The sequence below is a fragment of the Eumetopias jubatus genome, unplaced genomic scaffold (genome assembly GCF_037043125.1).
Source record: "Eumetopias jubatus isolate StellerSeaLion01/CBP00866 unplaced genomic scaffold, mEumJub1_p1.0 scaffold_8, whole genome shotgun sequence".
Lineage (NCBI taxonomy): Eukaryota > Metazoa > Chordata > Mammalia > Carnivora > Otariidae > Eumetopias > Eumetopias jubatus.
Window position 1 is genome coordinate 8,097,155 of NW_028274814.1, and position 22,846 is coordinate 8,120,000.

The 22,846-nt window shown below is 36.8% G+C and overlaps 1 protein-coding gene across 4 annotated transcripts in view; it reads left to right on the plus strand.

The window, feature by feature from the left end:
- The window catches only part of ODAD2 (outer dynein arm docking complex subunit 2), a 176,826-nt gene that overhangs the window by 100,881 nt on the left and 53,099 nt on the right, over positions 1-22,846 (plus strand). For all 4 annotated transcript variants that reach the window (XM_028120947.2, XM_028120948.2, XM_088025485.1 and 1 more), the window contains one exon: positions 22,149-22,337. In XM_028120947.2, coding sequence (XP_027976748.1) covers positions 22,149-22,337 — 189 coding nt within the window. The remainder of the gene's footprint in view (positions 1-22,148; positions 22,338-22,846) is intronic.

Sequence of the window (22,846 nt, forward strand, 5' to 3'; positions counted from 1 at the left end):
CATTTATACTTCTGAAACAATTTCAGTGTAAACCACACTAGGACATTTGGGCCTTGCTATATTGATTTTAGTAAGCTTTCAACAATGTTTCTGTATTTTATTGAGTAATCCTTTTTCCCCACACTAAACCTAATCATTCAAATCCATGAATTGTTGATCTTTGTTTTTTCAATGCTTATACCAAAAATTAATCACAAATCAATAGGAAAGGTTTTGTTTTGGTTTTGATTCCATTCTTAACCTATGACATAGTAACCTGAGGGTTGAATACGTGTTTTTTTTTTTTTAATTTTATTTATTTATTTGACAGAGAGAGACACAGAGAGGGAACACAAGCAGGGGGAGTGGGTGAGGGAGAAGCAGGCTCCCCGTGCAGCAGGGAGCCCAACGTAGGGCTCCATCCCAGGACCCTGGGATCATGACCTGAGCCGAAGGCAGACCCTTAAGGACTGAGGCACCCAGGCGCCCCTGAATAAGTTTTTATCCGTTTCATGCATGTATTATACTCAAGGAGGTACAACGTCTTCTGTTACTTCCATTGGCTGCCTTAAGTCAGTGTTAAAGACAGCCCCAGAATATAAAATGATGCCTGAGCAGAATATGTTGTAATATTAATAATTAGTAAATGGACCAGGTTTATACTTCTTAATCACTTAAAGTTTTCATTTTGCCTTGAAGAGTTTTGTGACAATACATGAATAAAATAAAATTAAAAGTTAAAATCAATATAATTAATATAATATTAAAAGTTAGCAGTGATTTTATTTAATTTCTGGGCATATCAAATAATTAATTTAACAACATGATTTAGTACTATTTGCCAAACCCTCTGCAGGTACACATTACATTTTGTATACCTTTTTTTTATCATCTTAACATAAATGCATAACATTTATGCAATTAAGTTAAAATACAGAATGAGGTTAAAAACAATTGAGCCTTTCTAGAATGTTCTTTCACATAGGGAGAGAAAGTAAAGTTACCTCTGATCTATTGGTAGGAAATTCAAACATAGTAGCTCAGGGAAGTATTTTGTAATTGACATTGTGTCATAAGTTAAAGGGCAGTGTTTTCCTTGGTGGTATGTAAAATAATGGGGCATTTTACAATCAACTGCCTTTTGGATTAGCTGAAATAACATGGGTAAAGATACTTGTAAATGTCTATATGCATGGAGGGAAGTTATGTGTACTTGGAACTCTTGGGGTCTCATGTGTCTTATTTTTTATCACCATCCAAAATTTATCCCACTTGATGATATTCAATTTAGCATTTTCAAGTAGGAGCTTGGATATGCTATTTTCTTTAGGTGAATTAAAATTGTTTTCTAATGAGATTGTAAGTTCTGAAGGAGAATAGAGGCAGAAAACAGTTTTGAATATGCTGGGCATCCAGCTTGCAGTAAAATAATGGAACCATAAGAGATCTTGCCAGATATTTTGGTCCATTCTTCCCTCCTCCTCCCCCACACCGCCCCCTTTCAGGTAAGTTAATGACTCAACTTTCGCGGAAAGATTGCCTTTTATTTTGTAAGAAAGGATTTCCACATTTTTTTCACATAAGATGTTTTGCAAGTCATTTAGGCTGATTAACTTATGAATGATAGGATTTGGCACCATTCTGAAATAAAGAACTTCTTTGTCTGGATTAACAGCACTGACAGAGATGCTGCAGAAATCAGCCATTTTCAATTATAGCTCAGAGCAACACAAATGGGAAGAGAGCACAAGCCAAGCCTCCAGACAAGTTATGGCTATTTCAGGGTCCCTGCCACGTCTGTCAGGCATCATGAAACCTAAGCGCACTGTTTGACTCCATGTGGAATGGATATGGTGAAATGTCAACTGTTCAAAACAGATGTTATCCATTTTTTATATTTTTAACAGCATGTGTATTAGAACACATTTTCAGATCTATCTGTTAAGAAAATGAGACGTGAAAATCAGTTCTAGTGAATGTATTGCATCTTTTCTCGCAAAGGAGTATTTAAAGCTATCTATCAGTGAATGAGCTGAGCAGCAACATACTTTGGTACTGAATTGTGGGATCGCTGAGACAAATAAAGAGTCATAATGTACTTTTGCATTGCAGCTGCATTATAAGTTGTTGTTAGATGCATAAAACAAATGGAATGTGAGATCTTCATGGTAAGGAGGACTGACTTTCACCAGCACACCCGTGTCTTAATTAGAAAGCATAAAATTGTCCTTCATTTTTGAGAAAGTCAGTATAAAATAGTTTTTTATAGCTTCTCAGTGGTAAAGAAAATGTGCTCGGTGAAAAAGGTATGTTTCGCGAGCTTTATAATTATTTGTCCATTCTCTATATGACTGGAAAATCAGAATGTGAAATATGAATCTGTTTTATGGTCATATATAAAACTTGAAAGACTACCTAAGACAGAAAGTAAGCGTCTTCCATCAGAGAACTACCTAGTGTTCTTCAGTCTATCAAGAACTGAGGAACTAAAGTGAACTAACCAAAAAAATTCACTTCGTATTTTTTCAAGTCATTTTATTTAACAGTGTACCATTTTGAGGTGAGTTTTTTGTGTGAGGCTTAAGGAAAGTTAGTTATTGGGTTTTTTTCCACTTAAGCTTGCTACAAAGGATAGAGAGACTAATGACCTCTATAGTGATGTTATTTAGTAAATTTCATGAGCCACAAGTATGGTTGCAGACAATTAAGTATTTTGTGAAAAGTGTGAGAGATTTGTAAATGGAAGTGAAAAGCTGTTCCTTTCAAGCTGAATGATCAAACACATTTTTGGAGAAAAACAGTGGTTGAACAGGTGTTCAGTATTACAAACTTGTGATGTAAAGAATGCAACAGCTGAGTCTGGCAAAAATCCATGCATTAAATTCTTTGTTCTTACGAAGCAAAACTCTGCTGCAAAAAGTCAACTCAAATTTGTGCTCCATGAACAATAAGGTATTGAAAAATACAGAAACTCATATAAAGAATATATAATTCGTCCGTCACTTCTAATTACTTTCTTGTCTCTTACCGACATTTATAAGAATCATTTTCTTTCGTAACATATCATTACATTTTTATGTTATTTCTTTTTTTGAATGTTGCAAGGTAGTATTTGATTTTCTTAATTCTGCTTCTTTTCAGTAATGGTTAAAAAGTTTTTAGTAAGAAAAAATAGACATTTAAACATGTTTGCCTTTTTATAAGGCAAATTTATATTAAAATTTTATATTATAACCACCACTTATGAATTAGATAGGAACCAGGTAGTCTCATTTTAGAATAAATACTCTGCATGTATAGTAAGCCAGTTGTAGAATTAGGAAGAAAACTCAATCTGTCTTCCAAATCAGTAATATATCCATGAGATCATTTGGCTTTGTAACTTCCTTAAACTTAAATTTTGCTGCTTGTTTAGAAAATAATGTCTGGTTCTGAATTTTGATCTTGGAGGAAAATAATCGCTAGTAATTTCAAAACCAGTGGCCTAAGGATCTCTTCCAAGGAGAGTAGCTAATCAGAGACATTTGAGAATGATTCCCCAAAAGAGAAGAGAAAGTTACTTTCTGTGAGGTTGGAATACATGCTTAGGCAATTTTAGCCAGGAATGTTGAGACCTGAGCGTGGATGAGGCCAGCTTCCTGACTCCAGGTGTGACAGAACACAGCTGATCAAACAGGACAGAAATCTGACATCACTCTCTGTTTAACTTCAGCCGTCCAATGACCCATGCCCGATCAGGAAGCCGAAGAGAAGCTAGAGAAGGCATGTATAGTGGTATAGTTTCGTACTAAGAATATTGCCATAAACATGGTTTATGAGCTTTGATTTGGTCATATTTGGGCCCTAGAATGTATAGTTGTCCAACAGTGTGCCAAACAGGCTACACAGTTTATTAAAAAAATTTAAAACCTTTTGAAAATGTGACCCTGCCTGGTTGTGGTCTGCTATCATTTTTAAGTCAACTCTATGGCCAAATAGTTCAAAGTATACTCATCTGGCCCCCAGTTCTTAAAATCCTAAAAGATTAAAGTGAACTGTATTACAAATATTTTTTCTGTATGCCAGATTTTCAAGTGGGGACATGAAGGACCAAAATAATAGTGAGGGTGTTAAACAGCTCATCTTCAGACTACAGCTGGAAGGACCACCATCTAAGGTCAAATCTGTTGCTTTCACCTGGATTCTTCTCTTGCTCTACTATTGCTCTCCCATTCCATGTGCTTCTCAGACCCTACTCCAAAAAGGGCTGCAATGCAGGTTGTAGTCTAGGAAGGGATGGAATTGACAGAGGTGTAATATACAGAATGGAAAGTTACAACCAAAGGTATAGCCTTTTTAAAAAATTTAAATTTTAGTTAGTTAACATATAGTACAATATTGGTTTCAGGAGTAGAATTCAGTGATTCATCACTACATACAACACCCAGTGCTCATCACAATAAGTGCCCTCTTTAATTCCCATCACACATCTAGCCCATCCCCCACCCACATCCAATTGGTTCTCTATCATTAAGAGTCTCTTATGGCTTGTTTCCCTCTCTCCTCTTCCCCCCCCTTCCCATATGTTCATCTGCTTTCTTAAATTCCACATATGAGTGAGATCATATGGCATTTGTCTTTCTCTGACTGACTTAGTCAGTTCACTTAGCATAATACACTCTAGCTCTACCCACATCATTACAAAGGGCAAGTTTTCATTCTTTTTGATGGCTGAGTAATATTCCAGTGTGTGTGTGTGTGTGTGTGTGTGTGTGTGTGTGTGTGTCAGTGTGTGTGTGTGTGTCACACACACACCCCACATCTTCTTTATCCATTCATCAGTCAATGGACATTTGGTCTCCCTCCATAGTTTGGCTATTGTTGATAATGCTGAGGGATAGCTTATTCTAAACAGGTATGTACAAAATCATGCCAACAAATTAGCTATTTGTGAAACCATTTAACCATCTTATTTTGAAAGTACAGTTATTAATTACTAGTTACTTTATTAAATTAATCTCATCCATTAAACTGATCATATCATTATGTCCACCTCAGCCATGAACTCCCAGGATCACATTGTACTTTGTTGCCATCAGGAATTGTACCATCTCAAAATTCACTGACTCAGACATTTAACTGAGACCCAAGTTTCTAGTCACAAGGTTACAGCCCTCCATTTCTCTAGACACACATCTTCATATAAGAAGTAGCCATAGGTAGTGGTTAGTAGTAATGTTTTCCTGCCTCCTTTCATGAATGTGGAAGCCCTTTTGTACCCCTATTTTTAAGAAGTGAAATAGATTTGGGTCCCGTGCCTAGAATACTTTTATTATTCTGCTTCTAGACCTGAACTCAGCATGCTCATAACTTAGCTTCATTGTCCTTTGGATTCTTTTCTCCTAGGATTTTTATAGTTCAGGTCTTACATTTAGGTCCTTAATCCATTCTGAGTTAATTTTTTTAATATGGTTTAAAAGTAAGGGTCCAACTTCATTCTTTTTGCATGTGGATATCCAATTTTCACAACACTATTTGTTGAAAAACTGTCCTTTTCCCCATTGAATGGTCCTGTCAAAAACCATTCAACAAAATAAATACCCAAGGGTTTATATCTGGGTCTCTATCCTATTCCATTGGTCTACATGTCTGTTTATAAGTCACTACCTCACTCTTCTAATTACCATTGCTTTGTAGTAAATTTTGAAATGAGGACGTCTGAGGAGTCCAACTTTGTTCTTCTTTTTCAAGATCATATTGGCAGTTCAGGGTCCCCTGAGATTCCATGTGAATTTTAGGATGAATTTATTTCTGCAAAAAAATTATTGGGATTTTGATAGTGATTGCATTGAATTTATAGATCACTATGGGTAGCATTGACATCTAAACAATATTAAATCTTCCAATCTATGAATACGGATATCTTTCCATTTATTTGTGTCTACTTTAATTTCTTTACCAATGTTGTACAGTTTTCAGTGTACAAATCTTTTACCTCTTTGGCTTAAAGTTCATTCCTAAGTATTTCATTCTTTAGATGCTATTGTAATTGGCACTGTTTTCTTAATTTCCATTTCACATTGTTCATTATTAGTATATAAAAACACAGTGGAGTTTTGCATGTTGATTTTGTAACCTACAACATTGCTCAATTCAGTTATTCTACTAGTTTATTGTAAAATTTAGGGCTTTCTACATATAGGATCATGTCATTTGTGAACAGAGGTAATTTTTTTCTTCCTTTCCAATTTGGATTTTAAAATTTCTTTTTCTTGGGGTGTCTGTTAGGTTGAGTTGGTTAAATGTCCAACTCTTGGTTTTAGCTCAGGTCGTGATCTCAGGATCAGGAGATCAAGCCCCTTGTGGGGCTCAGCACAGAGTCTGCTAGAGATTCTCTCCCTCTTCCTCTGCCCCCCCCCCATTTGCACACACTCTCTTTCTTTCTCTCTCTCTCTAAAATAAATAAGTAAATCTTTAAAAAAATAAAATTTCTTTCTCTTTTCTAACTGGACTTAGGAAGTCCAGTTGGCTAGGACTTCCAGTACTATGTCAAATAGAAGTGGTGAAAGCAGGCGTACTTGTGTTGCTCCTGATCTTGAAGGGCTTTCATCATTGATTATGCTATGAGCTGTGAGTTTTTTCTATGTGGCTTTCATTATGTTGAAATAGTCTCCTTCTATTCTGAGTTTGTTGTTTTTTAAAAAAATCATGTACAGGTGGGACATTGGGGTGATTCAGTCAGTTAAGCGTCTGCTTTCGGCTGAGGTCATGATCCCAGGGTCCTGGGATCGAAGCCCACATTGGCTCCCTGCTAAGCGGGGAGCCTGCTTCTCCCTCTGCCTGCCCGTCCCCCTGCTTGTGCTCTCTCACTCTCTCTGACAAATTAAATAAATAAAATCTTTTTTAAAAAATCACGTAAGGGTATTCGATTTTGTTAAATGCTTTTTGTGCCTCAACTGACATACTTGTATGGATTTTTACCTTCATTCTCTTAATGTGATATATTACACTTATTGATTTTCTTATGTTGAACTATCCATACATTCTAGGAATAAATCCCACTTTGTCATGGTGTATAATCTTATTCAATTTGGTTTGCTAGCACTTTGTTGAGAATTTTTACATCAATATTCACAAGCAATATTGGTCTACAGTTTTCTTTTTATGTAGTGACTGTCTAGCTTTGGTATCAGAATCGTGTTGCCCTCATAGACTGAGTTTGAGAATGTTAGCTCTTTAATTCTTTGGAAGAGTTTCAGGAGGATTATTGGTAATTCTTCTTTAAATGTTTTGTGGAATTCACCAGTAATGCCATCTAGTCCTGGGCTTTTATTTGTTGGGAGCTTTTTGATTTCTGTTTCAAATCCCTGGCTAGTTATAGATCTGTTCAAATTTTCTACTTCTTTGTGATCCAATCTTATTAGGTTATGTGTTTCTAGAAATTTACTCATGTCATATAGGTTATCCATTTTGTTGGCATACAACTGTGCATAATATTCTCTTACAATCCTTTTTATTTCTGTAGAATTGGTTGTTATATCCCTTCTTTTATTTCTGATCTAAGTTACTTGAGTCTTTTTTTTTTCTTTGTCAATCCTGCTAAAGATTGGTCAATTTTATTGATCTTTGAATAGCCAACTCTTGATTTCATTTACTTTTTCTATTGTTTTCCTATTTTTTTTCCTGTAAGAAATAGATGTGGTTTCTTCTTTAATTCATTGGTTATTTATAGGTGTGTTGTTTAATTTCCAAATATTTGTGAATTTTCCAGTTTTCCTTCTGGTGTTGATTTCTGTTTTCATTCATTGTGTTTGGAAAACATACTTTGTATGATTTCAATCTTTAAAAAAATATTCAGACTGGTTTTGTGGCCTAAAATATAGTCTATCCTGGACAATGTTTCATGTGTACTTGAGAAAAATGTATATTCTGCTGTTGTTGGGTGGAACGTTTTGAGAGGACTTTTGTATATCCACGTATTTACTCAAATTTGGGATATTTTTAGGCATTATTTATTCAAATAATCTCTCTGCTCCTTTCTCTGTTTTCTTCTGTGACTCCCATAATGCCCAAATTGATCTGTCTCTCTCTCTTTTTTTTTTCGTTGCTTAGATTCAATAATTTTCAATCACCTGTCTTCAAGTTCACTGATTCTTTATTCTGCCTGGTTGAGTCTGTTATTTTATCCCTCTAGTGAAATTTTCAATTCAGCTATTATACTTTTCAGCTCCAGAATTTCTATTTGGAGATATATATACACAGAAAGATATACAGAGAGAAATTTTATATATATGTTATATATATAATAATTTATATTTATTATAAATTATAAAGGAAAACACAAAAAATGAAAGGAACTAAGGAAAATGATATAGGAATATGATATCATTTTCCTTATTTCCTTTCATTCTTTGTGTTTTCCTTTAGCTTTTGAACATACTTAAGACAATTGTTTTAAAGTCTTTTCCTGGTAATTCTGACACATTTATTCCTTCATGGATGAGACCATGATTTATTTTGTTCCTTTGAATGAACTGTGTTGCTTTGTTCCTTGGTATGTCTTGGGATCTTTTGTTGAAAAGTGGGCATTTGAAAAAATATCCACCTCTCCTAGTTTTTCCAGATTGGTTTGGAAGACCTCCCCTAGTTAATAAGATCCTGTCATTCCTATTGGAATCAGCCCAGGGTGAAGGTATAAGGTCTCTTCGGGTCTTTTCTGGGTATGTGTCCTATCTGGGCCTGTGTATATCCTTTTTAAAAATTCCCCATGTTCATGGCTGTTTTTAAATGTCTTAATTTCTCAGAGTCTCACTCCAGCTTCTCTTTGGGGGCATAGATGTTTTATTATATTTCTCTGCTTGTAATCTCTTGCCCCCAGGTATCTGTGAATCTACAGTCCCCCACCCCACAATGCCTGCCACTGCCTTGCATAGTTTTTGCCACCTGAGATCCAGACTCTGCCACAATTTCCTGTCTGAGTTCTGATTCAGGTGAGATAGAAATCAGTCTCTCTTAGGTAGCCCACAGACAGGCTAGAGTGTTTCAAATAATTTCCATTCTGCTTCTTCTGGCCAAGGGAAGGAACTGGGAATCAGTCTGCTTCCTCCTGACCACACTGTGCCACTGCCAGGAAGGGGGTGGGACAAGAGAAAGTAAAACTGCCAGGAAATTTCCTGAAGTTTTTATTGTGACTTTTTCTTGCTTCTTTGCTATAGATCTCTGAACTGGTTTGCAGAGCTCCTATAAAGTTATATTAGTTAGTCTATAGTTGTTTATTTAATGTTTCCATGGGGGAGCAAGTGTTTGGAACTTCTGAGTCCATCTTGGTAATGTCTCCATGCTTTCTGATGAGAAGTCAGCTGTTACTATTAATGAAGTTTCATGATGAGTCATGTACAGCTTTCAAGCACAGTTTGCAACTTTCAACATTTTCTATCTTTCACCATTTGACTATGACCTGTCTAGGTGTGTATATCTGAGTTTATCCTACTTGGAATTCATTAAGATACATAAATATGTAGGTTAAAGTTTTACATCAAATTTGAGAAGTGTTTGTCATTATTTCTTCAAATATTCTCTCTGCCCTTTCTCTCTTTTCCGCTTTTTCCATATCTCATATATGTAGGATGGTATGCTTGATGGTGTTTTATAGATTTCTGAGGATGTGTTCATTTTTCTTCATTAATTTTCTTTTGTTTCCTCAGACTGAATAATCTGACTGGCCTATCTGCAAGTTCACTGAGTCTGTCTTCTGCATGCTCAAATCTGCTGTTGGTCCCATGAAGTGAATTTTCCATTTCAATTATTGTACTTTTCAACTCCAGAATTTCTAATGATTCCTTTTTTATATGTAATTTCAATCTCTTTATTAATATTCCCTACTTCCCAAGGTATGGTCTCAAACTGAATTGTTTAGGCATGGTTACCTTTAGTTCCTGAAACATATTTTAATAGCTGATTTAAAGTCTTTATCTATTAAGGCCAAGATGGTACAGACTTCCTTAGGGTCCAGTTTTATTGACTGTTTTCTTTCCTTGGTTATATTTTTTGGTATACATTCCTCTTTCTTTGTATGTCTCATAACTTTTTTGAGAAAGAAACTTAGTATTTTAAATAATATAATGTAGAAACTCTGGAAACCGGATTTTCCCCATCTTAGGGGTTGTATTTTTGCTATTTGTTGCTGTTTTTGCTATTGTTTGTTAGTGACTTTCTTGGACTAATTCTATAATGTCTATATTCTTTGTCAGTGTGACCACTAAGATTTCTGCGCTGTTACCTCATTGATCAGGTAATGAGTTGACAGAGATTTCCTTAAATTCCTTGCACCACTAGGTTTCTCATCCTTTGGTGAGGTGTTCTGTATGTGTTTTATGGCACACATTGAACATTCCAATAGTTTACAACTTTACCCTTCTACAAGTTTCTACTTGTGTGGAGCCTCAAGGTCAGCCAGAGGTGAGCATTCAGGGCTATCTCAGGTCTTTCCTAACCATGCCATGGTCCTGCACTTACATGTGGCATTTCAGATCCCTACAAATAGGTTGGAGTTTTTCAAAACCCTCTGTGGACATCCCATTTTTAAGATTTTCCTTTTAATTATGTTTTGGCCAGCCTCTTATTTGTCCCAAGTAATATTACCATCTCAAACAGCTTTTATGTTAAATAATTGCCACGGATCTTTTTTATGACATGCCCTGAGAATAGGACTTTCCTTAGTGAGCGAACCCTGAAGTAAAGACAAGCCTTTGGAGCTTTTCTTAGAAGTTGCCTTTCAAGGCAAATTGTAACCATTCTGTTGGAATGGGGGTTTGGGAGGAGCTCCAAACCCATTCTTCCCCTGCTAGGCTGCAGGTTTTCCCAGAAACATGGTTTCAAGGCTACTACCAAGCTGGGTAGAGAGAGGTGAGAATACGGAAAGTTTTTAAATGCCAGAAAACTCACTGTTCTTACTGAGATTCAGCCATTTTTCTTGCATAAACACGATGAGTTATAAGCTTTTCACTAAATTATACAGTTTTGAAAAAATTACTTTTGCCAGTTTTTGCTGGTGTTCTCATTCTTGTTATAGAAGATTCCTGAAGTGTCCTCCCTCCTCTAGTCTTAAACTAAATGTGGGCATTTGAGATCATCACCGATGCACTGACTCTGTAAATAACAACACAGTCTGAACTGTGCACATCAGTTATTCTCTATTCTAGAAGCACATTACCTTCAGAGCTTTAAAAAATATATTTTTATGCAAGAGCCCCATCGTCATTCTATATGTGGAGATTGAGGCCTAGGCATTCATATTTCTAAAAAAATCACTCCAGTTGGGGCGCCTGGGTAGCTCAGTCAGTTAAGCATCTGACTCTTGATTTAAGCTCAGGTCATGATCACAGAGTCCTGGGATTGGGCTCCGTGCTCAGTGGGGAATCTGCTTGAGATTCTCTCTCTCCCTTTCCCTCTGCCCACCCCCCCCGCATGTGCACCCTCTCTCTCTCTCTCTCTCTCTCTCTCTCCCTTTCTCTCTCTAAAATAAATAAATCTTAAAAAAATTACTCCAGGTGATTATAATGTGAAACCAGATTATTTATTTTGAATCCCACAACATAAAATAGTATCTTAATATTTCTGAGGCTCCTAATTTGCCAAATGAATGAACGCATGAATGAAAGTGGTTTTAATGATATAAATAAACATAGATTTATTATCTAATAATAATCAAGGATGTATTGTAAAACCCAACTCATTCTTGTTTGGGTTTTAAACAGGACTGAACATGTAGTAAAAATATCGCTGAGTTATGTATATTGAATATATTCATAAGAGTGAATGACATGTGGAATCAAATAGATTTCAAGTGGTTATTCCTTAAGTTGATATTTTGTTGTGCAAACTATTGGTAACATATACATTCTCAAAATATTAGAAAATATAACACTAGGAACAGCTATTATTATCATATGCCAGGCACCTTGTTATATGTCTTATACGTATCCTTTTAAAAACCCTTAAGAGATAAATACTACTATTAGCTCCATTTCACAGATGATGAAATGAAAACTTAGCAAAGTTATGTAGCTTGCTCAAAGCCTTATAGCTAATAATGATAAAACTGGGATGTGCCCCCAGGTATTCTCACTATATGGCTTAAATTCTTAAACCAGTGGTTCTCAAACCACTGTATATTGTGTATATTGGGGTCACCTAGAGATATGTATGGATGCTGGCTCCCACCACCATACATTTTGATTTAATTGGTATGAGGTCAAACCTGGGCTCAGAGAAGTTTAAAAATTCCCCTTGGAATTCTAATGTGCAATACAGTTTGAGAACTACTGGCACAAAAACTATATTTTCTACCTTCCTGAGGAATTTTTTTTAACGTAAGAATGCTTAGAAAAATTACTTACCTCAGAATATCAGATGGTTCACTTGGTTTCTGTTTTTATGTGAAATGCACTTTTACAAAGTGAAATTTACGTCTAAAAGCTTATCTTTTTTATATGAAAATTGTTCAATCCAATTTATGCAATAAAAGGAAGCTGGAAATCCCATAAATGCAGGATGTGGGAGTACTGGCTGTATAATAATTCACTTAGAAAAGATACAGGGATTTGGGCAGACTTCAAAGCTTAAGGTGAACAAATAAGGGTAATGTAACTGTTGCAATAGTGCGTGTGGTTGGCCATACTAGCAGAAGTACTGTGTCTGCTTCATGAAAGATAAGAATTCCAGTGTGCTCTGCTCTGGTCAGACCACATCTGGAATTGTGTTAAACTCTGGGTGTGTTTTAAGAGAAACTTTGATAGAGAGGAGACCTAGGAAAATCATTTCATGTGAAAATTAGTTAAAGGTACACATCACAGAAGATGAGGGAGACAAGATACCTGGCTTCAAATATTAGAACATGCATGAAAATGAGGATTGGTTGCAGTTCGTATGTTATAGTTCAGGTTCATGATGAGTTAAATAGACTCTTATCTATCACACGGAGATATTAACCACATATTTACAGAAAAATGTGATGTAATAGACCCAACAAGTAAACTTAGAAAACAGTCTCTCTGTAAATGGGAGACTCCTGGGTTTTTTAGAGTATAGTATTTCATATAGTTAAACTTTTTTTTCTGTCAAGATTACGGTCTCAGGTGTTGTTCTTAGCCTGGTCCACACAACTTGCTGTTTGGAAGCATCTGACTGGATATTAACCTGAAATTGTTTTACTCATTTTAATCTGTGTGTTATTGAGTACAAGTGGGAAAAAATTCTAAATATATTTAATATTAAAAATGAAGTATATATACATATATGCATATATATGCACACAGATTTATATAATAGCTATTTTATGATATACATTTGTTCAGCTCTTTGTACTAGTTATACGCCTTTTTCAAAAACATCATTGGTTAAGAATGTCATTTCATTAACTCTATAAACCTCTGGATACACAATAGTTTCTCACAATTTAGACCTCCTCATTAATAGAATATTATATCTAAAACAGAATCAACATAAGAAAATGGAAAAATCACAGTTCTCTGTGATGTTTAAGAAAATTATCTTAAATTAGGCTAGAGAAGTAGAGAAAATCAGAACCAGTAAATGTGTTCTCTTTATTTTTTTGTGATTTAATTTGATAAAGCCACCCTCAAAGTACAGTGCATTTGCAGCTATTTAAATCTACACTATGAGGACTGAATCATTTATTTTACCTGAAATTAATTTACTTTTCCTTCAGTTCAGAATGAAAAAGGTAATAAATGATACCTAACTTTGATTTTTGAAGAACTACATTTGAAAGTGTAAGGTAGTTCTAAGTCAGTAATTTGTTTTAAGCTGTGGGACTTGCTAACTCCTAGAAACAGAACAAGGATCTTACTGTGATAGAGCCACACAAACAGCCTGTTCTCCTTGTGTATATATGTTGTATTTAGAATTTTAAAAGGATTTGATAGAATGAATATACTTTTAGGACAAGATTTGCCTGTTGAGTTTTGGTTTCTCTGACATGCAGTTCTAACATGAATGTAGCAATTTTGGAATTTTTTATATGCAATGTGCTATTTTTAAATCTTTTTCAAATACTGTATTATGCATTGTACGGTCTCTGTATGGCACAAAACAGTGTTTTTATAGCCCTTCTGGTTAAAAATTTTTGTTCTTAAGTCATGTTACGCTTGCCTTGTATGTGCTTTAAAGTTGCATTATGTATATCTCACCTCATCAGAAAACTGCCAGTTCTTTTCGCTGGAGGCAAGAGAAGGAATTTCATACCCATTAGTTTAATTGCTCTATGCTAAAACATCCAATTTTCTGTTTTATTCATTAATCGGTAAATAAAGCCTTAATATTTTCCTATTAGTTGAATTTTAACCAAAAGTATTTTGTTACTTTACATTTCTTGTCCTATTTTGTGTGTTTGACTTAATTTTGGTTAATTTGAACATGACACCTTTTCCTACTTATTCATCCATTCCAGCTTTACCTTAAGAACAGTATAAAGCTGTTTCATAGTCTCTCTTTCAATTACTGTTTTTGTTTGTCTCATGAACTGTCATTGGCAAAACAGCTTCATATCTTTGGAATTATGAGCCCTCTAAATTGTGAAGAGTCTTCTGACTATTTATAAATTAGGTCTAATCTGGTAAATATAATCGTTGGCACTTCCAAAAGTCTAAGCACACAGTGTATAGTGAAAATGAGAAATCAGGAAACATAAAGTCAATTTTTAGTTTTGTCACTAACTACTCATGAACCTTGACCCTTCCCATGTGTAAAATGGGGATTTCATGCCTCCCGAAGGCAGAGCTGTGAGGATCCGAGGAGATACCTATGTGGAAGTCTTTTGTAAACTGCAAAAAGCTAGATTGTTGTCATTGTTATTACTATTATTATTCTAATTGGGGGTTTTTGCATTAAAGACGAAAATTTGAATTGTGCACAACCAATATTGCACCAGTGGCAAATTGGCAAAAACTAGTTTTTTAAGATATGTGAGAAGGTGGAAAATATGTTGAATTTGCCCAGTCGTTTAGCATTAGTGAAAGACAGTTTTGGCAGAATAATTACTTTTTCCATCCTCAAATATACTGTCTCCCTTTCCATAGAAACTATGTGAAGCAAGATGTCATATGTTTAGAATCTTTAAACCTAAAAAGAAAAAAGAGAGAGAGAGAGAGAGAAGTCTCACCTTCCAAACAAATAAACAAACTTTGGCAGGACCTGTGGGCTTGAGTCTAAGATTTCACTGTCCCACAGATTGTAAACATTACAAGACCTCGGTGAGCCATGCCCATGATCTCATTGCGACTTTGGCTTCCTCTATCTCATACCATGCACCTTAGGAAGTTCTTGGAGCAGAAGCAGATGTGATCACTTTTGTTATTTCTCCCAGTATGGCCCCAGTGCTGTGACTCACTGTCTACTGATAAAGCAGTGAGACAACCAGGAAGTCACTAGACCATGGGGTTGAACTGGCCTCACCCATTTATATTCGTTTTACATAGTTACATTATTAATACATAATTAATGCTTTTGGCTTTTTAGTATTTGTGACTGTGGCCAAGTATCTTAAAGTCATGGTCCCCTCATTATTTTTATTTTTTCACAATTCAGCAAACATTTATTGGAAGTCTGCTGTGTGACAGACACCAGGCCATATCCCGAATGAGAGTCAAAGAACAAGACCAGGCAGCTCTGTTCTTGAAGAGCTCACAACTTAATGGGGAAAGGACCCAGTGGAAAACAATCATAATAGAATAAAAAGTGTGGCTACAAGATGCCTTTGGTTTTAAATGGCCAAAGCGGATTTTAGGCCTGGTTGATTCAGCAGCTCAACAATGGTCAAACACCCTAGGCTGTTTTCCTCTTTCTACCATTCTCAGTGTGACCTGTAATTAGTCCTTATAACTTCCAGAAGATTTTAGGAGACAGCATCTCAGAACTCTCTGGCCATCATTGGGCCATATCTAGCCCACCCCTAAACAAATAATGGCAGAGGGAATGAGACTTAGGTGATAGGCATAGGCCAGTCAAGATCTACCTCTGAGGTATAGAGGCACTTTCTCCAGGTGCTTCTTTATGAGAGAGTTAGATACCCAAACAAAATCAAGCCTTGGCAAATACAGGAAAATGAGGGAATGGATTTTGGAGAAAAGCATCTACAGGAATGTGGAGGGGAAGGAGTGAACCATACTGAGAAGGGCAGTGGGGGTGGATTTTATGGAGGAAATATTATTTAAGCCACTATTAAAAGGAGTCAGTTTTCAGGGCTCCCAGTAGGAGTTTTTAGGAGTTTAGAAGGGCATCCGGGTAAAGAAAATGACGTAGCCAAAGATGTACAACAACATGGCACTTAAGGGAACACCAGTAATCCTAGAAGCTGCAATATAGTTTATATGAAAGGGTACACTGGGAAATATGACCAGAGAGTGAGGTTGAGCCAGATTGGGAAAATACTTGAGTCATGCTAATGATTTAAACCTCATCCAGAAGGAAATGAAGCCAGTAGAGCATTTTTAGAAGTCTGCCATCCTTTTGTCAATGTCTTTCTAGTCTCTTTGGAGATCTGACAGTCAATCTCAAGTCGATTCCTCAGAAGGGCCTGTGTTAACACATCCCCTAGAGTCTTCCATGTTTATAACAGTTTTATACTTGAAGGTCATTTTGGCTGGATATCAGAACATTGATTCACATTTTCTCTTGAGGTTGTTTATATAAGTTACTCTCTTTCCCTCTGCATAAAAACATTGCTACTGAAAAGGCTAAAGATAATATCTTTCCCTGAGAAGTGACCTGGTCTTTTTCCCTAGATGAGCAAATAATTTTTTTTCTTTTTTATTAATGTCCAGCAGTTGTACTAGAATATTTCTCTACGTTAGCACGTTCTGGGCAAATTTGCCCAGGTATACAGGGCAACTTTCGAACATGCTGTCAGGTTTTATTTATTTCAGGAAAGAGTTTTCTTGAATCATAGTTTTAAAAATTTGCTCTATTATATTGTTTTGTTTCCTTCTTAGGGACTCACTATATGTATGCTACTTTCTCTGCCTAGTGTATGAATTTTTTGTTAGCTTTTCCCCTATTATTTCAGACTCTTCACATATTCTGTTTATTTAAAGATATTACCTATTATGTTTACTCATTTTTGCATTTCTTCTAATATACTCTTCATTTTCAAAATGAATTTTTCTTTCATTTCTAATTCTTTGTGGATGGGTTTCACCTGCCTTTAAAAACTGGGTTTTTTTTTTTTAATTAATCACCTAATTTCTGAGCTTTGATAATTCTAATTGATATTTTCCTTTCATTGCTTCTGTGATTTTTCTTTCAGCTAATTCTTTTTCTTATAATAACTCCATATGGAAAATCACCATAGTCTTTTTGTTTTGCTCATTTTTAAGTGAAATAAGTTCTCATGGTGTTTTAGGAGGGAGATGTGGGCCAGAGTTGCATTTCTAATTTCATGCTTCTCAAGATCCCACTTCTGTTATCTACCCAAGGATAGAGAGTAGACTCAGACTCCTTTGCTACCCTCCTCTCTTTTTGCCTGGACTCTATCATTCCTTCATCCCATTGTCCTTGCCTTGCTCTGTTTGGAGGCAACTCCCAGGAGTTTCTCCTTGGTATAAGGCTTTAACCCAGAAGGAGCCTTCAGTTGGTAGTATTGAGAATGCATAGAACTCAGACCACAGAAGCTCCAGCACTGTCAGACCTGGGGGCATTTCGGTCTTATACTTTAATCAGAGCCTGGTAAGTCCATTGTGCTGCTCCTCAGCTTTCCAGAGCTTTTCAGGGAGACCTAATGGCAGTCTGGGCTCCCTGGTTCCATGGCCTTCACAAGTCCTTCTGCCTTCTCTCTGCAGATTTCTGGTTTCTTAGACCATGTAGCTTTGGTAGTTTGTCCCAATCTGCTTGTACTTGGGGGTCCGTAGAGGTATCTTGTCACCTAGCATTTCTATGTTTTTTGTTTTGCTGCCCCTAGTTTCTCTGTTTCCTTAGGGACATTCAAAGAATATGCCACCATCATCTTCCTGGAATTCCTCCAGTCTTTCTTGAGAAAAAAAAAAAAGCAAAACTTGTTTTGTAATTTCAAGGTTGACAAGTGTATTAGTTTACTGACACAAATAACATCATTTTGAAAAGTGGAGTTTTGGGGCTACACTTTTGAGGTTCCCTGAAATTCTAAAAGCCATTGTTTTTGCTTTTGAGTTTACATGTGCATCTGGACCAAGGATGTGGCTAGGATTATGAATTTATTTCATCTGGACCAAGTGTGTGGTTGGGATTCACATAATTGCAGTATTGTGTGGTGGCTTTGGGGTCAGGCAGACATGGGTTCAGATCCCACTCTGCCATTTATCATTTCACTTGTCACATATTAATTTATTTCTCCAAGGTTTTCCTCATCTACAACACGGAAAGAGTACTACAACAACTTCCACTACTCCTAAGTGCTTCAAAAGAGCAATTTGGATTAAATTATGTGGGATATTTGACTGAAGGTTAATAAATTAACTCTTATAATCTTTTGATTTGGTTGCATCCTAGTGCACAGAAGTGTAATAAGGTGGCAGTGTAGAATACCATTGAAAGTATAATCATTCCTTTTGTTTTATGTAAAAGGCTTTATTGTAGAATTTTAGGGAAAATGGCAAATATTTTCAAAATAATTTTTATTAATACATCAGAATGTGAAAGTATGTCCTAGCAGAGATTGTATTTCAATGTGGTACTGAGAACAAGGCCAGTAATAATGCTCACACACTTCCCATAGCAATCAGGAGAGGCAACATGGTGTGGGAAAGATACTTTCTACTTACGCTTGGGAAGAACCTGACTGGGGTCTGTCCTTCACCATTCACTAGAACTTTGGTTTGGTTTGTTATGTCCTTGGTGAAAGTTTCCTTTTGTAGCTGTGAGTTTGCAGATTAATTCAGTGGAGTTTCTAGAAACTGGCATAGAAACTTTCAGAGAAACTTGGTGTACAACAATAAACAAGACAGAAAAGAGTCTCTGCCCTCCTAGAACATATGTTCTAGGTCAAGGGCAAATAAATAAGCCACTACTGCAGAGAGTAGGAAGTGTTATAATACAGAAGAACCAGGTAAAGTACAGTAGGAACAGCTTGAACCAGACTCGAAGTTCAAGAAATTTCCCTGAAGAGAATGGTACCTTAGTCAGTAGCTGAGACCACATGGAAAGTCCAAAGCTAGTGGAAAAAATAGACAAAAAAGCCATATGCAAAGACACGAAGACCTGCAAGTGGCATGTTTGAGGACATAAACTTGAAGGACTGATACATAAGCAATGTTCCCAATACTGGCTGAAGTTTAGAATCACAGGAGAGATTTTTAAAATTAAAAAAAAATTATAGGCCCTCCCCCAGACTTAACCATATTTTCAGAGAATGAGTGTCCAGATTCTGATTATTAACTCCAGGGGTTGGGGGTTGGGGAGGCACTGGTTTAGGGCTTGTGTGTGCAGTTAGAGAAGGGGGATCAAGGCAGAGAAGGTGAGACTGGGAAGCCAGGGGCACACACGCCATGTGGAGTTTGGATTTTATCCCAAGGGTAGGGGAGAGCAGTGGAAGAATTTGGGGGATATGGGGATGAGATGTTTGGATTTATGATTATAAGTTTCACTAAGGTTACTATAACATGGCTCCTTGAGGGATATAGTCTAGTTTAGGAGGTTCAACATCTTTGAAACCTCAGTTTTTAAAATTTAAAATGGAAATAATATCTATTTTGCGTGGTTATTGTGGGGTTTAACTGAGATAATTTATGCAAAGTGCCTAAGATGTAATTGGCATTCAAAAGGTATTAATTTCTGTTACTTGAGAAAGCTATGGAGACAAATGGTTGAACATTACACAGCCATTGCCATCCATCAGGAGAGGTGAGGATTTCTGAGCAACCATCTGTTTTCAGGTTCCTCTGACAAATTCCCTTCCTGCCCACACTTGCAGCCCTAGCACAGACAGCCCACTTTCCCTCACTCCCCACCTCTCACACACATTACTTCAGTTACAGTCTCTCTGCTGACGGCTTCCAAATCTCTGACTCCAGCCTGGCTTTCTTTCCTGAGCTCCAAACGCATATATACAACTGACTTCTGGATGTCTCCACGTAAATGTCTTGCAGGCACTTCATTCAAATCAGGCCTCTGATATCAACTACCATCCTTTCTCACCCCAAGAAAACAAAACAACACCCCGCCTTTCCAACATTAGCGCCACTAGGTCAAGCCAGAAACAGAGGAATCATCATTGAGTCACTGGTCCTTACCTTCTCCAGTCAGCACGCACAAATCCACACCCTTTCCTCCAGATCTAGACAATAACCTCCTTCCACACTGCCACCACCTCTTATCTGAACGTCGTGAAACAGCCTCTGAGTTCCCAGCACCAGGCTTTGCCCCAACCTCAACTCTGCAATTCCGAGAGATCTATTGTGATACAAAATTGATTAAAACCCCCTCCCCACTCCCCGCAACTACACACACACTCAGACCTTTTTTTTTTTAAGATTTTATTTATTTATTTGACAGAGAGAGACACAGCAAGAGAGGGAACACAAGCAGAGGGAGTGGGAGAGGGAGAAGCAGGCTTCCCGCTGAGCAGGGAGCCCGACGCGGGGCTCGATCCCAGGACCCTGGGATCATGACCTGAGCTGAAGGCAGATGCTTAACAACTGAGCCACCCAGGTGCCCCCCACATTCAAACCTTTTCAGTGACTTTTTTTATGCCATTAAAATGAACTTCATACTCTGTACCAAGGCATGCAGTAAAGAACCTTCAAGATCTCGGTAAGTCTCATTTTCTTCCATTCTCCCTTTCATGCTTATGCATGTAAGGCTATGATGTGCCTTACAGAGAAAATTCATATGTTATTTATGGTGTTCTGCACTAAGGAAAACAAACAAAACACGTCCTTTCCCTCTCAGGTCTGTTTCATGATGATGATTCCTCCACCCTGAACCTCCTTCATACTGGTAACTCCTCATCTTTTAGACTTTGTTTACAAACATCCTCTTGGGGGGCAGTCCATTTATTTTTAGAGAGAAAGAGAATGGGAGGAGGGGCAGAGGGAGAGAAACTTCAAGAAGACTACCCGCTGAGCACTAAGTGCAATGCAGGGCTCTAGATCATGACCCTGAGATCATGACCTGAGCCAAAACCAAAAGTGTGTCACTTAACCAACTGAGCCACCCAGGAGTCCCCATTATACTTATCTCTTAATGCCCCTACTCCCCACTGGATCGCAAGCAACATAATGGCAAAAGAGCATATACAATCAATCCACGTTCTTCACAAATTCAGTTTGGGAATTTTTGCCTACTTGCTAAAGTGTTTGTAATCCCCAAATCAATACTCACAGCACCTCTGTGGTCATTCTTGGACATGCACAGAGAGGTGAAAAATTTGAGTCACCCAAAATGCATGTTCTCAGCTGGGGTTAAACAAGATGACACTCTACCTGTTTGTTTTAGCTCTCATACTGTTAACCAACATCCATTTTGTAGTCTACTTAATGACAAATTTTTCGTATCTTTGTGGGTTTTGTTGGTGATTTCACTATTTGACATGGCCCCCACATGTAGTACCCAAGTGCTCTGTAGTGTTCCTAAACACCAGAAGGCTATGATGTGCCTTACAGAGAAAATTCATGTGTTAGATAAGCCTCCTTCAGGCATGACTTATAGTGTGGTGTCTATGAGTTCAGTGTTAATTAACAATATATGAGACAAGATATCTTTAAGCAGAAACACACATAAAACAAGGTCATGTATTGATCAGTTGACAAAATTGTGACCAGAGGCTCGCAGGAACCTAATGCTGCATTTCCCCTAGAAAGAGTGGTTTAGTATTTACTAATTCAGTTTTTGTGATGATGTTATAAAATATAACTACAGCAAATAATACAACTTTATTTTACTAATTTCTATATCCCCAGTAGTTAGCACAGTAACTCTCACATAAGAGTTGTTCAGTAAATATTTGTTGAAACTCAACTGCGTGTGTGTGTATATACATACACATACATACATAGAAATCACAAATAATAAAGAAATAAACTGAATTTGTTTTTTTTGCCAAAGGTGTACCTCGCAACCTTATCATTACTTTTTACTTTTTTAAAAAAATGCTGATCATAAAATTATTTTTGGTAACATCTTTTGTTTTTAATTTTCTCTAGGATGCTGGAGAAATGGTTCGTTCCTTTGTTGGTGGTTTGGAACTTGTTGTCAATTTACTGAGATCAGATAATAAAGAAGTTTTGGCAAGTGTATGTGCTGCTATTACCAATATAGCAAAAGATCAAGAAAATTTAGCTGTTATTACAGATCATGGAGTTGTCCCTTTATTGTCCAAACTAGCAAATACAGTAAGTAACACATCCTTTTATTTTGAATGTGTATTATCATAAGGTATCATGGTGTGGTAGTAAAAACACTAAACTTAGAGTCCAGAGACCTGCATTCAAGCTTAATATCCATCACCTATGAGGTATGAGATTTTGGTCACCTTATTTAATTTCTCTGACCCTAACCAATGTGAAAGTGTATTCTAACTGTACAATTTAATATGCAAGATCCTTAGAAAATAAGAGGCTGTTTTTTATTTCTTACTGGCAAGTAAAGTGGTGGCAAATATAAATGTTACTATAGAAGTGTTAACTGTCGTCTTCCATCACCACCATCGTTACCATTATCCTTAAGATAATGGTTCATGCCAGCTTTAGAAGTTAAACGCTCCCCGCCCCCAAGGCTTAGCAAGCTTGGATTGAAGGCATTCTTGAGCTGGGAGACTTTGCCAACCACTGTATTATTGATTCAGAGCTGTGTCCGACAGAAGAAGCAGCCTTAAGAGATAATGACTTCACCATGACCAGAG